This window comes from Phaethon aethereus (genome assembly GCF_964289735.1).
Source record: "Phaethon aethereus genome assembly, chromosome: Z".
Lineage (NCBI taxonomy): Eukaryota > Metazoa > Chordata > Aves > Phaethontiformes > Phaethontidae > Phaethon > Phaethon aethereus.
In genome coordinates, this window is record NC_138577.1 from 62,170,072 (window position 1) to 62,188,140 (window position 18,069).

Genomic DNA, 18,069 nt, shown 5'->3' on the forward strand with positions numbered 1-18,069 from the left:
AGAGCATGTCCCTCACAAGTCAGGCTGCTATTGCTCCTAGCCTCAGGGAGAAGGCACCATGCACTCCCTGCAACCCAAGACCTGAACAGCTGTGGCCTCCCAGGAGCAATGTTGGCACCACTGAGATGCTAGGGTCTCTAGAGGTAGTGCTGGGGAGCATGCTCTATGACATGTCATCATCACTGTTGCACCAACCACAGCAATCCTGCACACGAAGGCAGTGTGTCGGGGGCCATTTCTATGCAAACATCTGCATTGTCTACCAAGTCCCTGTTTAGATAAACCATAGACAAATGATACAATCTTAAATTTAAATTAGTATTTTGGGTGGGGTTTTTTAAGATACTCTTATATTCTCATCTGTATCTGTTTGCCTGATAAATTGTATTATTTGCTTCAGGGACTACTAGCCTTAGAGGGTGAGCTGACTCCTATTCTTGTCCAGATGGTAAAAAGTGCTAATATGAATGGCCTGTTGGACAGCGACAGTGATTCTTTAAGTAGCTGTCAGCATCGTGTTAAAGCAAGACTCCATGAAATTCTCCAGAGAGACAGAGAATTTACTGCTGATGACTACGATAAGGTTAGCATATGATTAGTTTCCTACAAAATGAAATAAATAGCCACACAAATTCTTGTGTAAAAGTAATGAGATACATTTTATGTATCTGTTTATTGTTTACACTTTCTGTGCTTTACTTTGACAGCATGTGGTATTACAAAATATATTGCCTGCCTACTGCAGTTGTTTCAATATTTAATCTGCTACAAGGCCTTTTTTTTTAACTCTAAGAATACAAAGATGCTGAAAACCAGTAGAATACTTTTTAATCGGTGAAAGGGAATTTCTCATTAACATGCTGAATTAGTGCATAATAATATAGTTTATGCTTAGTACAGAACACACATGATTATTCCTGGTTTTAAATGCAAGTACTGTTTGTTATTGTTATGAAATTTTTTTCTCTTTCAATTGCCCTTACTCTGTCTGCTATAACAACTAAATACAAGTCCTCAAGTGAGGTTTAAGCTTAAGCTGCTATTTTCTAACAGGTATTGAGAGCAAATTATTGAAATATAATTTTACTACCCTGCATGTATACTCTATGTGCATACTCTACGTGGATTCATTTAAATATATAAATTAAAACTATCATCCAAACCACTGCCAGCAGTACTTGGAAAAAGTGACAGGCTATAAGGTCTCAATGATTCATTTATATTCCCCATTCTTTTTGCTGTATTGATATAATGGGATTTTGAAGGTGGCTGGAACTAATAGACCACAGTCTTCTAAGACAGTCACTGAAAGTAACAAAACTTTGGGATAATAAAGTAATAATAACTTTTGGGGGTTTTATTTTGTTTGTTTTTTTAACTCGAGTGCGATTTGGGAAAACAATATATTGGTTTTTGTCTGTGCCAGAGCACCTTTCCTATTGATTCATTTGGTCATAATACAGGGGTTGGAACTGCTTCCTATTAGGTAGAGGGCAGAAGTTTCCCATATCCAAATTATCCTATGCATTTGAGGAAACCACGAAAATTGCTAATATATGTGTGTGTTATGTATATAAATTATTGTTTAATATCATTGTTTGCCTACTTTGGATTATGCAGACTTTTCTGAAAAAATGAGGCTCAGTCTGACTTACATGGATATTGACTATTGTTTTAGTCACACTCGATGGTGATAATTTGTAGCTTCTACAATTCTATAATTAAGTCAGCTCTGAAGGACATCTTTGGTCTTGATATATGTGCACTTAAAGGGTTTCTCTTTGGTTGCGTTTGTGTGCTGCAGTCCTATAGAAACAAAAACCTAAAATTTGAAGAGACAAACTTTTTTTCAGGTATCAGTTACTATTGCATATCTGGTTCTTCCTTTCAGTTATGCTAAGGAGAGTACTTCATAGAACAAAAAGTATTTCATGAGGCACATAGCCTAATGATAACATTCCTTACAGAATTTTTTTTAACCTTTTGAATACAATAGTTAGTTGAAAGTAAGTTATCGAAAGTTGCTAAGTACAAAGTTTTAAACGTCTTTCCAACTTTCTTGGAACAAAAAAAGAGTTTTAGGAACTCCTGCAACTGCTCACGTTTATAATGTACAGAATTAGTTGCCCTATGAATTTCTTGTCACCTTTGAATCTCTAGTAAATCCTATTACTTTTTGATATATTTTATTTTTTTAATGCTTCAAAGGGAGTAGATAATTGAGAAATGGTTTCAAAAATTAATAGCAACCTGCTTGAATGCTTTTTCTCCAGTACTTGTAATCTTTCATACATTCCATCTCATGTCCCCAGTTCTTTCAAGTCTAGTCAGTTTGTTTATATAATTCTGTATTTATTTCAAATTGCAGCTTACTCCATCTGGAAGCATCTCGTTGATAAAATCAATGCAGGTTATTAAAAATCCTGTAAAGACATGTGACAAGGTCTATTCCTTGATCCAGAGCTTGACTTCTCAGATCAGGCAAAGAATGGAAGATCCAAAGTCTGCAGGTACTTAATCATTTTTATAGTTGTATCTAGTTTCTCTTGTTTACATCTGAGAGAGAATTGTAACATATCTTTTCTTCATTGAACTCACTTTAGCAGACATTTAATCAACAATGGGTTAGGGATTTTCAGATTTTCGAAATATTGAAAATATTTTAAATGTTTTCTGATTCCATATGCATAATTTTAGAGTAAAAAGCAGGAGGAACACATGGTCATATTGCAGATAAGGGCTTTTTGTGGTGTTCAGAAGTTCAGGCTAGTTCTCAAATGTTTGCAGAAACTCTTGTCTTAATTATTTGAAACTCAGCAGTCAACAAGTGTAAAAGGAAAAGCAGATGGTACTAAATCTGTTACATAGGTACGTTTTTATATTTAAGTATCTTTGCTGAAGATCTGTTGCTTAGTGTATGATGTGTAGTAGTAATTGCACAGAATGATGCTCAGTATTAATGGTGGTGAACCAATGACACAGGAATACTAGAGCTGGAAGTAACCACAGTGCTTGGTACTAGCTAAATACTGGAATGTTTGCTATCTATGTTCACTGCAGCGTATAGTATGCAGACAGCTTCTGTTCTGAGGTTCAGCAGTATAAATGTCACCTGTAGATAGTATCAGTAGTTTTTGTCTGTTTGGTCTAATCTCCTGTCCTGGGATGGGCATAATCACAGAATCACAGAATCATTAAGGTTGGAAAGACTTTTAAGATCATGAATCCAACCGACAACCCAACACCACCATGCCCCCTAAATCATGTCCTGAAGTGCCACATCTACATGTTTTTTGAACACTTCCAGTGATGGTGACTTCACCACCTCCCTGGGCAGCCTGTTCCAATGTTTTACCACTCTCTCAGTAAAGAAAATTTTCCTAATATCCAGTCTAATTGTCCCCTGGCACAAACTGAGGCCATTTCCTCTTGTTCGGTCGCTAATTACTTGGGAGAAGAGACCAATCCATCCTTTCTATCCATCTCTTGTCTCTTGCCATTGACACATGCAAGAGAAAGAGAAAAATGGGATGTGTGGTCTGTTCTAAAAGAGATGTGTTCTTGCTCCTCTTCCTCCCTCCTAGAATATTCTTACAGCTTTTTTTTCTGCTTTTTTAACTATATGAGCTGTACCATTGAACACTATTTTTGGCCCTGTAGCTTTGCTTAAAGGGCCAGTGGTGCATTTCTGCAGCGAAGCTTTCTACTGTTTTGATGTGGCTATGTAGCTGTGGTGCCTTCAGCAGTAAAATTAACCATATGTACATCTGTTCTCTCTTCATAGAAGTAATGCAGTTAACTTATTTGATCCCTTTTATCCCTCTGTATTCAACTGTTACTACCATGTAATTAAAATTTCACTTTTGTTGCTTGTATCGTGTTGACTATTTATATGAGATATGTGTCTATCCAGATATTCAGCTGTACCACAGTGAAACACTAGAACTGATGCTGCGCAGGTGGGCCAAGCTGGAAAAAGACTTTAAAACAAAAAATGGAAGATACGATATTAGCAAAATTCCTGATATTTACGACTGCATAAAATATGACGTGCAGCACAATGGCTCCTTAAAGTTAGAAAACACAATGGAATTATACAGGCTTTCAAAGGCTTTAGCTGACATTGTGATTCCTCAGGTAAGCATTTTCAGGTATTAAGTAGAATAAGTTGTAGAATAAATGCTTTTTCAAATTTTGTGAAAACATCTGCTCTGTCTTTTCAATTGAAGGTTCCTGTATTTTGCAGTAATAGAAACCTTTAATGTTAATTCTTATTCTCTGGTAGCAAGGTGATGATTTTTTGTAAGAAAAAAATTGATTTATAATTCATTAAGCTGTGTTCAAAGTGAATTTTTCCAGCAATTTAAGATGTGAACATGTCTGCTTCCTTTACTGCAGTGTATTAAAATAAAGGGTTCATCTCAGTGGAGCCCCTGCAAACAACTGTGTATTCTGAAATTGCCTTTAATTTCATTCTTCCAGCTTTTAGAAATATCATTTTCAGGTTCTTTGCAAATGATATTGTTAATCCTAATCTATCTAATTTCACTTGTCTTAAGCAAGTTAAATTTAAAAAGACTTTTCTGCTGCTTCAAAATGCTAACACTCCCAGATAAAAATGTATGCATAAAGTTTCATAGAATTTCAAGTCAGAAGCAGACAAATTAAACTTCCATATAACACAGGCTGTTAAATGCAGGCTAGCTCTAAAATGTGGTAGGCTGCAGGATGTGATAGTGTTTTGTGATAACATGACAGAACAGGCTAAAGCTTTCCCCAAGTGTCCCTGCAGTTACAGAGCACTGTTGTAAGAGATGTATTATCTATATTGTATGGAGCAAGTGAGGGAACTTCTTCCTCTCTCTATCTCTCAAAAACTCCCTGACAGCAAGGAGGACAAAAAGCAATGATACTAAGTATGTATTGTGCTATGTAGACCTGTTAAGCTTAAATTTTGAGTAGAGTGTTGAGAAGAGTAGGTAAAACCGAGAACACATACTGAACAAAGGAAAACAAAGAAAACTTAATAAGCCTACATCATGCAAAGGAAAAGCTTATGTTGCTTTCTAGGGTAACCAGAAGATCCATCACAGTGATACACACTTCAATATCATGTGCAGTACAGAGCACACTTCCACACCTGGAAGAGGTGACTGGAAGAAGAGATACTAAAATATTGTAGATACTGTAACAGATATATTTTCCAGTTGTATTTAACTACCATTTTCAGTATTATCTGAGGTGAATAGGAGATATTCTGTGGGATGGTTTACCCCAAACTAAGATAGACATATTAAATAGGTAATGTGCCTATGTCTTTTTATGGACTTTTAAAAAAAAAGTTACTTGAAATCAGGTGACATGAAATGCATCACAGATGTCTAAATCAGGGTGGGGGGACGCAGGGAGAAGGCATAATTGCCTAGATGTTTTGCTTAAGAAAAAGAGCTTCATCATACCAGAAGGTGAATCTGCTTTTGTGGTTTAACTAGTGAATGAAAAACTGTTTCTCTGTCTCAAATCAAACAGCAAAGAGGCAAACCCCTTGTTGCTTGAAGGGACATCAGTAATCAAATGTAATAAAATTGCTAAACAAAACAGTTTGCAGCCAGAGCAAACTAGTAGATGACTAATTGACTTTAATGCACAAGCTTTGAATTAGAAGACATTTTAGTCTTTAACTGCCAGTTTCTTCTTACACAGGAATATGGTATTTCTAAGACTGAAAAACTAGAGATTGCCAAAGGTTACTGCACTCCTCTAGTTAGAAAAATCCGTTCTGACCTTCAGAGAACTCAAGATGATGATACTGTAAATAAGCTTCACCCTCTGTAAGTCTTTCACTTTTTTACATGGTTCCATTAATTTCCATAAGACTTAATGGAGATACTCCATAGCTTTCATATTTGAAATGTCTTACTAGCTCATAGTAATTTAAAAAGTATGATTTATTTATTTGTACATTGTCAGCTATTTCTAAAATAGGGACACATCTCATTATGGTCTAATAAGATTATTTTATTTTTCTTTCAAGTTACTCCAGGGGTGTTATGTCCCCTGAACGCCATGTTCGTACACGGCTGTATTTCACCAGCGAAAGTCATGTCCACTCCCTGTTATCCACCCTTCGTTATGGTGCCTTATGTGATGTAAGTTGAACACTTTTTCTGTTAAAGCTCTGGTATTTTGAGAAGAACCAAAAGGACTCAATCATACTAAAATTGTATCAATTGAAGGCTTAATTTTCTTAAGTCGATTTGAAATGTATCACACTTTTCAAACATTTGATTTCCTATTATATATGCAGAATCACATTTCAAATCACTGGCATGCACATTGGCAGAAATCAGCATGTCCTTTAAAGTAATGCTGAGTTCCACTGGTATGTTCAGCTGTATATGTTATGGTCTCAAAGAGATTTGAAAACAGCAGATAATCCATTTTTTGTCTTCTGTTGTCACCTATAAGTCTTCTAACTCTTTTTCCTTTGAGGTATCATTTAGGGTACTCACTTTTGCATTGCCTTTTGCACTGCCTTATTCGTTTTGACCATTGGCATATTATAATGACCTCCCTACCTGACTTCAAGAACGCTAATGTAGTGCAAAGTTTCTCCTGTTCAGTGGATTGTCTTACTTTTCTATATTGTCATAGAATATGTTGAAGGAGGTGCATTATTCTCCATCTGGTTGTCTTTGAAACAAAGGACTAAAAAAGACAAGGTGTCCAGATTCAGAAATGACCTAACTGAGCTCTTGGAGAAGATAAACCCAGCACCACAAAGCCTATATGGCTGCTTCTAACATAGATCTTGATTAATATACTAACTTTTGAAATGGTTGACATTGGTTTTGAAATATTAACATACTTTCTTCTGGAAATGGATGACTAAACTCACTGATGGCAAAAGCACTTTTTCTCTTAGACCTCTATGACATACGCTACAGCAGATACACCACTAGTTTTAGGCTGATAAACTTTGAAGTTTTTTAAGGTGAAAAAAGGTGAATATTCATTTAAAATAGTTTGGGATATGATGGTTATTTTTCCTCTATATATTAGAAGCCTTCATTTACTCTGACTCTAGAGCGATATCTAGAAACATCTTCCATGATACACCAGTTGAAATTACTTTATTGCAAAATTAACAATTCCTATTTAAACTCAGGAGAGTTTAAAACAGTGCCTTTGTCTACAAGACATGTATCATCAGTGGCGAAAGAACATGAAAGATACACTGAAATAAAATCTGAAAAGTTCTGATCTCCACTTTTTATTAATTTGATGAATAATTTTGTCACTTTTTTCCCCTAGTTGTATCTTGTTTTTTCCTTAGTTGTGAAAAGATTCCTACTTCTGCTGTGAATATAAAATCCATGTAAAAGGGGAAAAATTGTCTTTTTTCTTCAAGAAAATAGCTGGGTTTACCGTTGATTTTTTTTTCCCTTTCATAAGGAATCAAAAGATGAACAATGGAAACGAGCGATGGATTATTTAAATGTTGTCAATGAACTCAATTACATGACACAGATTGTTATCATGCTTTATGAGGATCCAAACAAGGTATTTACAGTGGATAAATATCTTCAGAAACAAGTAATGCTAAGCTATGTATTAAAGTGTAAAACTATTTAATCATTTTTCTTCAGGAACTTTCTTCGGAAGAACGTTTTCATGTAGAGCTGCACTTCAGTCCAGGAGCCAAAGGCTGTGAGGAAGATAAAAATTTACCATCTGGGTATGGATACAGACCTGCGTCCAGAGAGGTAATAATTATGCCTTTCTTTAAAGCAAAAGTCAGTTTTTCTGAATACGGACATACCTAAAATAAACACTGGGAAATTGTTAGCTAAAGAATACAAATGTGATTTTTGTTTTGGTAGAAAAATATCTAGTAAAATATAGTCAGTCCCAACGTATTATTCTATTTTGAGGTATACGGACATAGATAATTTAGACCTTTTATGGCTTTGCCAGAATTTTTGCTAGAAATAGGAAATACTAATTGTAAGAAAAGTGACATCAACATCAGTGTCACATCAATGATATTCTGGCAACTGAAACAAATACTTAAGAAAGTAAGGTAATTTGGCATGTTTGTGAATACAGATTGTAGAGGAAGGATTGATATTTTCAAAGATATATGGGCAGTTCTGTGGAGTTAACCACCTGCTTTTTGAGGAATAAATGAAAGCAAAGCTTGGCTGAAATTCTTCTATTTGACTTGTGGGGCCCAGATTTTATTACTGTGTCAACAGAAAATTGGAGTAAGGTATGTTGGCTGAACAGTGTCGTTAATTAGGACCACACTATCATATGCAGTGGCTGGTTAGGAATAAATACATATTATTAAAAACTGGAGCAATTTTTTCAATAATATGTGATTTACATCTTGTATTTTTAAAATCGACTTGCTTTATGTTTACACAGCAGATTTATTCAACAGCCACTTCTGTCTACATGTTTCAAGATGTGCAACTAAATTGAAAATAACTTATGTATTGTTTGTAGAATGAAGGCTCGAAGAAAAACTCTCATAGAAATGATAGTGATGAGGAGGCACATGCTTCTAAAAGAGATGAAACAGATCGGTCAGTAGTGATGTTCAAGCCAATGGTATCAGACCCAATTCACATACACAGAAAGTCACCCCTTCCAAGATCCCGGAAGATTGGTTCTGTTGAAGTAAGTGTTTATGTTCCAGATAATGTCTTTCATGGAGGTTAACTTGCTTACTTCTAACAAAACAAAAACTGCTTTTTGATTCTGCTTTTGATTACACAGAACGAGTATGACATTAAGTCTCACAAAATGGTTAAAATGGTTGCTCTCATTCTGTGGGAAATCTTCCATGGCAGTAATTTGTTTGAAAGAATATTTTTTAAATTAATTATTATTTTGCGATAAGACTTTTTTCCTTTTTTCTTTTTAAGCCATTTTAGAAAAGCCAATATTTGAAAATGAAGACTTTTTCTGTCTAAACCTACGTCTTCAAACTAACATACATTTCTTTTGTATTCATCCCTACGAGACAGCTGCTGTTGGGAATTAAGCAAACCTTCTGGGTGATCATGCTGAGAGGGAATGGAGGGATTGGGGGCGGTAGGGGAGGTACAGGAGGTGAGAGATGTCTTCTGCTGTATATGCTTTCACGTGGAGTGAAAGTGACTCCACTTGACAAGCATTTGAAGGTAAGAAAATAAACTGGAAGCTTTTTTTTAAGTGGGTGGGGTTTGTGTCCATAAATTCTTTACATAACATCTTGAACAGTCTAATCTCCTGTCTGGAAGGCCATGACATCTAGGTGTGCTTCACAGATATGGCTTTAATGTCACAGAGGTGGGGGGATGCACGGCAGTATCCCTGATACCATTTGTACGGTTGAGTGGCAAAGCCTTAGATGGTGCATAGTGGCACTTCTGTGATATTAATGCTAGAAGCAGACTAACAGCTTCTTACTGCCTCATTTTCAGTTGCTTAAAAACATCAGAAATGAAGATTCACACCAAAAGCTTTTCCTTTCATGTTTGTGTTGGGTATGGGCTGTTTGTATGCAATGAAAGTATTGCAGATTTGCAAGTAACTTCGTAATGTGGAGAGGAAAAGATGCATGGTTCCCTTCTATAAGGATATCTGTATAACTTCACATGACTTCCATAAATTAACAGAGATAATATGTGAATGTCTTACATTTTCTATTTCCAAGTTTTATCATAAACAAATGCTCACAACATCAATATTTTGGATTTTTAAAAGCTGTTTTCACTATGATCATACAAACTGCCCTCCTAGTTATGAGTTTACATACACACAACTTAATAGTCTATTACTTCAAACATTTAACCATTTTAATTTTCATAAATTATGTAGGCGTTATTTTCAAAAGGTATGAAATAACAAATTTTGACTGTGCAGATAATGTATGTTCAGATGGAATGTGTTTCGGCATGCAGTGCTTGTTTACTTGCTGGAAGCAAATAGCTGATTTAAAGAAAACACACACTATTAACCTTTTTCGGAAAAGTAAAATTGGAAGTTTCATCTGGCCTACTGAAATCCGCAAAACCAGTATTTGGAGTATTTGAACCAAATGGTATTTTCAAGTGTTTAAAAAAAGTAATTGCAACTTAAACTGCAACTGCCTTGAACCCTTTTTGCCCTCCCACCCCTCCCCCATAAGGTAATGCTCTCTTCACCTATGTCCATTAATTTGAAAGGACACTGTCAGGTGTGAGATTATAGGGAAGCTTTAATCTGGGGTATAGTCAGCAATATTTACAGAAGGATTGCAACTGTGATTGAGTCATGAAAATAAAAAAAGCAGAGTTCTAATGGTAAAACAAGAAAGTAAGTCTCATCGGCATTGGAAATCAAATTCTGTATTGCTGTAAATGTTGATTGTTAATGATACATAATGATGTAGGGCATGGGGGACTCTTAGCCTGATACTGTCCTCCCTTGAAGTCTTAATAGATGTCCAGTATTAGATAATTTTTAGGGCTTTTTTAAGGTTAGAAAACTACTACCAGTAAGGTTGGTGCTACTACCAGTGAGTCAGCTGTAAAGTCTCAAAGGCAATTCTAAAATTGAGAATCTTTTAGGTAAAGTTATAGACTAGAAATGAAAACTATTAAGTAATAAATAGGAAAGTTTATTGTACTTAGAGGGGGAAAACTATTAAACAGTACGTCAAGGATAACAGATGTTCTGTTTTCAACATGTGGGAAATTCTTAAAATTATGAATCAATTCTTGATAACTATTACTTTTATCTCATATCTTATAATTAGTCTACCAGAAATTTGATTAAAGTGTCGTATTAAAAGATATAATTGGATTAAAATATATAAGTGGAACTGATAACTTCCTTATATTGTAACATTACTCTTCCCTATTTGCTGTTTAATAGTTTTAAAAGCAGTAAACAAAAGGGTGCAAGCAGATTGTTTTTTTTTTTTTCTTTTCTGTTCATTTGGCTCTGTTGAATCTAACTTTGCATGCTTTGCTGTTTTTTGCCCCCTTTCTCACTTCCAGGAAGAGAGCCCCCTGAGTGTGTCTAGCCCAGAGTGTATTGGTACCTGGCTGCATTACACCAGTGGTGTGGGTACTGGGCGTCGAAGGCGCAGATCAGGGGAACAAATCACTTCTTCCCCTGTCTCCCCTAAATCATTGGCTTTCACATCCAGTATTTTTGGCTCATGGCAACAGGTTTTTAAACTTTACTTCATTAAACATTATTCTGCATTCCAAGCAACAACCAACTGTCTTTAAGGACATCTAATCCCTTGTTATGGATTATGTTTGAAGCAAATTCTTCCACTTAAAATTACTTCCCGAGAATGTTTGGGGGAAAAAGAGCAAGTGCATGTTTTTCCACTGAGTATGTTACATGTTTTCCTAAAAATTTGGTTTCTTTATAGGAATTGCAAATGTTACCACCGTAAAAAAGACTTAGTCTACTGCCTAATGAAACAGATTTCTGCTTTGGTTTAGTTGTCCTTTAAGACTTTAAAAACAGCATTGCTTAATTTGGTGGTAGGTAAATTGAAAAACATTTTTTTTAATAATTGCAACCAATAAAATTTAAAATAATTTATTTGGTACTTCATATTGCTACACAAAACTTGTTTTGCATAGATGATATTTTTCAGTGGCCTGGTATTAACTATTGCAGGGAACAAACTCTAGCACTAATAATTCTTGCCTTCTGTATCTGGAGGTATCTGAAACTCCCAACACAGTACATCATCCATTGACTTGTACAATATTTTGAAGATTTCTCTAAATATTGGTGGGGAAAGGCAGGGAAAAAAAGAAACAGCAATTTTTTTTTTAAGTACCAGTGAAGATGTCAAGATTGTGTAGTATGTCAAGATATTGTTTACGCTTATGACAATGGATGGTGTTCTGTTAACCATATCCTTTTTCTTTGAAAATTTTCATAATTTCTAAATCTATTTACATAGGAAAGGTTTATATCAGTAAAGGCTGTGAGCATCTGAAGATTACACTGATTGAGCCCGTGCATGGATCAGTGATTGTATGGTGTCCTCAATAGTTTGTCTGTCTTTCCTTCCCTCCCTTCCTTTTTTCAATACAGGCGCAGTTTAGGAGAGTGCATTTGGTAAAATGAAATAAAATGTCTCAAATGTCTGTTCTCATATCTGTCTTGGTCTGTGTCCTTTCTCATTCTGAATGCTTGCTTTGCACCACTTCATTGCAAGGAACTCATATGTGAAATGGACTCCCTTCAGAAGGGGATACTGCATGACGTCTCATGTTTCCTTTACATATTTTTACTAATACTTATCATAAGCTTATTAACACATGTCTGTCTGAAACAGGCTGCTGTATCAAGTTAAATGGACATTTCAAGCTACTGTTCTACTTTCCCTTATTTTTCTGTTTTTTATATCCAGGTCCTATCAGAAAGCAACAGTAATTTACGAACACCGAGAACTATTCTGGAACAAAAGCAGAGTGGCCTAGGTATGTGCCTACAATTGAAATTTTGTTTGATGTTAGCGGCTTTTCATCTCCCTGTTGTTCTGTACAGTTGTACATTCTTTAAATAGCTGTTAACGTTAACAGGATCCAATAGTACTTGTTATCAATAGTACATGCTGAGTGTCTGCCGATGAATTGGACAATTTTTTCTGCAGCAAAAGTTTAAAAATAATTTATAACTGAAAAGAGCAAATTGTTTGAGACTGTTCACACTACTGACTGTACTGCTTGCAACAGGTACACAGGATTATTTTAAACATTTTTAAGATAATGGAGTTCATGACTGAGTTTTTTGGTTCTGCAAGAATCTTTTGCATTGAAATGGCCTGCACTGGAAACTCTTTAAACACTTTTCTTGAACATTAACATTTCCTTAACATTTTCTTTAACAATTCCATGTGGGCAATTGATGGAATTGAAGGTGCTTTACCAAGGGGAGGGGGATGGGGATATTATCAAGTTTCTTGATAATATCAGGGGTTTTGCATACATTCCCTCTCCTAAAATCAATTTCTTCCATTCAGCAGTAGAATGAATCATGCTATAATTCAATGAGTTGTTTCAAATTCTTTTAATTCAAGTGGCGCTTTTCTGTTGCTTCTTTGAAAGCATACATCTGACTGATATGCAAAAATATGAAATCTTGCACTCCTGTAAATCAGTATTGCATTTTTTTCTGTAAGATTGTCTTTTCATGGGAAAAATGAAGTGTAGAAAATGCATAAGCTATATGCATAAACTTAGAAGTTGCTTTTCCTTTCTTTTTAAAGATCTGTATTTTTTCTATGTCTAATCTTCTGTGATACTTTTCTCCCTGTTATATTTTTCCCTTAGTAAAATGCATACATCAGGTGCTCTTGTTTATCAAAGTTACTTTTTTTTAATTGTGTGCTTGCTAGTTAAACAAATTTTCTTTTGCCAATGTGTGACACAATATGGCTTGTGGAAGTTGATGTATTTCTTTGCATAGATTAAGGTATTAAATTTGGTGTGAAAGGCTTTTGCCACAGACCAGGCACCGATTTATTTTGGCTGTGATTGGTCACATGTGCTAGTAATGTTTCCCCTCAATGGGTTATTAAAAGTCATGAAGGGAAGTATCACTGGACAGATTGTTGGTTTTCAAAAAAAATCTGCTGCTACTTACCTAAAATGTAAAAGATAAGTTGTGAGTGAAAAGCCACTTCTCCTTTCAACTAGTAGTAAAAGCTAAACAAAAAGATGGCAACAGCTTTTTTCCATTTTGTTCATTGTCGTATGTAAATCTCATTTATTGTTGATGATTACAAAAGTTACTTTTATATTCCTGTCTGTGGCTTTCAGTGATTTGTTAAAACTCCCATCCTAGTGGCAGGAATGTATAAGTTGTAACAGAAGTACTCTCACTCGCATGGAGAGACAAAAAAGTCTTCTCAGGAAAGGAAGTCAAGCTAACCTTGGAGAAACTTTTAGGTATTTTCAGTTTGTAACATTGTTAATGAAGTTAGCTGAAATACAAATAGAATATTTCTAATTTGGTAAACATTTTGTTGGGGTTAGAAAGGAAATATTTCCATATTAAGTCTGTGGAATGCATGAGTACATCATTGCAGCCTATCATCTCAAAGATTGATTTTGGATGAAAGCCATGAGCCGTATTTTTCCAGTTTATATTTGTTTCAGAGCTGCAGGTTTTAAAACACACAACTTTCACATCATCATCATCTTCGTTTTGTTTTCTTGTTTTGGTTATGTTTACATTGATGCTAACTGGTAACTTTTCTCCACCAAAAGTGAAAACAGGACAAGAATTCACTTTGTTAAAGCCAGTCCTCTCATTGCACATATAGCAGAGGGTGCTGTGTCATGAGTAGAAGCACAGTAAATTACGATAGTTTCAGCCTACAAGTACCACTCTGACATTACAAGCATATTGTGAACCTGTCCAAGGCACTGCCAAAAGCTGCCTTTTGTGTGGTAAGAGCCATGTGCTTGCATGCTGCATGCATCCCCAATGTGAATGGACGAACACCTGGTTGTTGTATGTATTTTCTCTAACTCCCATCAGGGTCTCACTGTGCGGGCCTGTTTAGCACCTCAGTGCTCGGGGGTTCTTCAAGTGCACCTAACCTACAGGATTATGCTCGTACTCATCGTAAAAAGCTGACTTCTTCTGGCTTCATAGATGGTATGTGCACACTCTCGCACATGCACGCACGAACCCATGTGCCACATTAAACTTCTAAAGATAAATCCTAGGTTACTGATTTTAATGGAATCCTAGAATCCTTGCCTTAGTATTAATTGTATGAGTTTCTATTGCTTCTTTATTGCCCATAGCTTGCTTACGTTTAACTTAATAGCATAGTTAATTCTTGTTTCTGTCTTGAATTGAACAGTGGCTCACAGACTTGTAATGCGTGCCAGGAGATTTCAGCAAGTGCATTTTTAAGTAAACTAAAATTTTGGTTTTGAAATTCTTTACTTATTTTAAACTTCAGGTTTTATCATTACTTATTGATCTTGAAATTAAATAAATTACTTGGAGATTATACAAGGAATGAAAGAGATTATAAACTAACAAGTTAAATACTGATGGTAAAAATTTTAGGATTCCTGACCTTTTTTTGGTGGGGTTTGGTTTAGAAATGAGCAGGAGATTTTCAGTTTTAGATAATCTGGGCTAGACAAGAAACTCTCTCACTAGATTTCAGAATGTAAAGATACCAAAGCACACCTTTATAACTCTGAGGTGAAACAGTATTCATGCTGTTTTCCCCCTAGTTCACTACTCAGTGTTCAATTCTAACCTGATATAACCTTGTATGCCAGAATCACCAGCTCATTCTGCTTGTTTTCATACACTTCATTACACATCTTGTAGATACCAACAATCCAAATTTTCTTCTTTTTAACCTCTATTTAGATTTTAGCCCTGTTCCTTGGTCCCTTCTGCATGCCACTCAGTTCTAATACCTTCTCATCTTTTCTTTTTTTCTTTCTTCTTCCTTTCCTTTTATAAAATGTCCCTCTTTTGGTAGCTGTTACAAATTTCAGGTACCTGTTTTTCTCTTTCTCAGACACCACACGCGGTTCTGCTGTTAAAAGGTTTTCTATCTCATTTGCTCGACACCCAACCAATGGTACGTTTTGCTTTTATTTTAAAAACAAAAACGAAAACAAAAAAGTTCCTTGCTTCATCCCTTTTATTTTTATTTCAAATACGGGGTGTACAGTATCATCAAAGCCGTCTGTCGTTCCTAACTTCAAGCACAACTCCAAATATATTCGTAATCATTAGATATCCTAAATCCCTTCTTTACTATTCATTAGTGTAAATACAACATCAAAATTCATTCCTTAGAAAAATCCTTGAAAAAAATGGAAGTGCTACTGTTAATCATGATCTCTGCAATACATTATTCTTCCCGATTTCTTGTGTGATCAGACTGTATGGTACAAGATAAAAACAGAATTTAATCTGATCTTTATTGGGCATACACTTCTTGATAGCTGCTGCTTCTTCTTTCTCTTTGTCCTGCTGACCTGTTTCACTGACCCAATTCTAAAAGGAATCACTGAATTGACAACTAGAGTTTATGACTATCTTCTTGAAGTGATGCTAAATTAAAAAAACTAAAGCAGAAGCTCTGGTTCCATTCCTGATAAATTGCTATATGTGTCATCAGGCAAAGATTTATTTTACCTTATCATACTTCTCTGTTCATCAGATGTGCAAATTACTTAAATATTGCACTAAAAATGACAGCAAGAGAGCTGCCTGTTGCTTACATTGACCTCTTGAGCTTCAAGAGTGAGAGTTAACTTGTCTTCAGTCTACCATAGTTACAAAAAAAAGTCTGTTTAACACCCAGGACAGAGGTATGTCTTTCTCTTTCTCAGCAAAATATTTCATGCCTACCTTTCTACATGATTAAAGAGGCCCAAAATGTGTCCTGTTCATGAGAACCAGACTTGGTCTTCAGTATCCACCAGATCTTAATGTAGCTTTTCCAGATTTCTTAACTGCAGTTTTAAAATGTGTATGACTGCTGGCTGAGTACAGTGATAGTGATATTACTGAAACTGCAGTGGCAATCATCAGCATTTTTGTGTTAGATTAAAAATGTATTTGCTTAGAAACAAGATTTAAAAAAAAAAGACTGAATTTTTGTTTGGCTTTGTTGAGAAGCAAAATAGTCCTTTATTATATTCATTTGGAATCCATAGTTACTTATTGCACTGCAGTGGTTCTTGAAGGCAGACTGCTATAGTAATGCTGAATTAATACCAGTAAGACTGTGTTTGATGTAAAAGGCCAAATCTAGTGTCCTATTTCAAATAGGAAAGTTAGGAGTCCATTTTTTATCTTTAGACTCAAACCAAGTAATATTTCCAAAACATACAAGGTCAGAAAGTAAGAACTGCATTTCAGTATCAGTGTCTAATACTATGATTACTTTCTATTCCATTTAGCACTATCTTTTAGTGACCGTATTCTTTAAAAAAGGATCTAAATTGCTTTTAATGAATGCATTGATTGTTCTGATTCATTTAATACAGCAGTTTTACCACACATCTTTTACAAGGTTAATGCATGCAGTATGAGCTCCTGTGAAACCTAAGTATATTGCAGGTTTCCAAGGATTCACTACTAACATTAGAACATATTGATGTTGTTTCGTCTGTCTGCTGGACTATCATTTTGATTCTCCTTGTCCCTCTCACTCTGTTTTTTCTTATTTTTATGTTGTTATCACACCTTCTTAACTCATTTCAGACCACCCCCCCATCTTTAGTTCAAGGAACATGAACAAGTATCTTCTGACAGTGCTTTACCTTATTTTCTGGGCCTCTGTGCAGAACACCCACACCTCTTTAGGTGCTGGTCCATTTCCTCTGTGGAATTTCTAGGCTCCAGTGGTATGTCTTTATAGCTTTTAAATGTAAGGCAGCAGGGTGGCTTTTTGAGATGCTGCGTTAACCCTTTCATTGTCTTGCCTTTTGATGGGGACAGTGCTTTAAAAAGAAATATAGCCAAATCTCAAACGCTGTTAGTTTACAGGAAATTGCTTTTTTAAAGGGATACTGTCAGGCTTCTTAATCATTAAAATTCAAATTTATTTCTCATAGCATCATAAAATATTTATCATAAAATATTCAAATAAAACACTGCAGATAGATTTCCAGGGTATCTTCCAAGTCATATCCTTAGATGCAAAGATACTACAACAACATGCTGGGATATGGCTATCTCATAGCAGAATTGTCAAAACTGAACAAAAACCTATGGAGGGGAAATTCCTGAAAGAATTGCCTTTTTTAAAGGGCATGGGTGTATTTTGAAATTCCTTACATTCTGTAACACTGCACTATAAGAGTTATTAAGATAATAGTTATTAAAAAGTTAACCTGACATTGTCCCACTCTGTTCTTCGCAAAATTAAAAAAATAAATTCTCATTCAAGTGGTAGTGACTTTTCTGTCAGAGTAAAGAGATAAATCTTGTATTTTACTCTAATGCAAAGAAAGGGTTTGCGCTTTGCATGCATGCATAGTTATTTAGGATATTAACATATATGCC

At 35.3% G+C, this 18,069-nt stretch overlaps 1 protein-coding gene across 3 annotated transcripts in view; it reads left to right on the forward strand.

Annotated features, from left to right (window-relative positions):
- The window catches only part of PPIP5K2 (diphosphoinositol pentakisphosphate kinase 2), a gene marked incomplete at both ends in the record, with an annotated part of 38,629 nt that overhangs the window by 16,533 nt on the left and 4,027 nt on the right, over positions 1-18,069 (forward strand). For 2 of the 3 annotated variants that reach the window (XM_082012771.1, XM_082012772.1), the window contains 12 exons: positions 401-583; positions 2,369-2,510; positions 3,914-4,137; positions 5,704-5,831; positions 6,035-6,149; positions 7,456-7,563; positions 7,650-7,766; positions 8,512-8,685; positions 11,034-11,207; positions 12,419-12,488; positions 14,554-14,673; positions 15,566-15,628. In XM_082012771.1, the coding sequence (XP_081868897.1) occupies positions 401-583; positions 2,369-2,510; positions 3,914-4,137; positions 5,704-5,831; positions 6,035-6,149; positions 7,456-7,563; positions 7,650-7,766; positions 8,512-8,685; positions 11,034-11,207; positions 12,419-12,488; positions 14,554-14,673; positions 15,566-15,628 (1,618 nt within the window). Of the gene's footprint in view, positions 1-400; positions 584-2,368; positions 2,511-3,913; positions 4,138-5,703; positions 5,832-6,034; positions 6,150-7,455; positions 7,564-7,649; positions 7,767-8,511; positions 8,686-11,033; positions 11,208-12,099; positions 12,124-12,418; positions 12,489-14,553; positions 14,674-15,565; positions 15,629-17,348; positions 17,409-18,069 lie in introns of all 3 variants that reach the window. The other variant, XM_082012773.1, reaches the window with a different exon arrangement.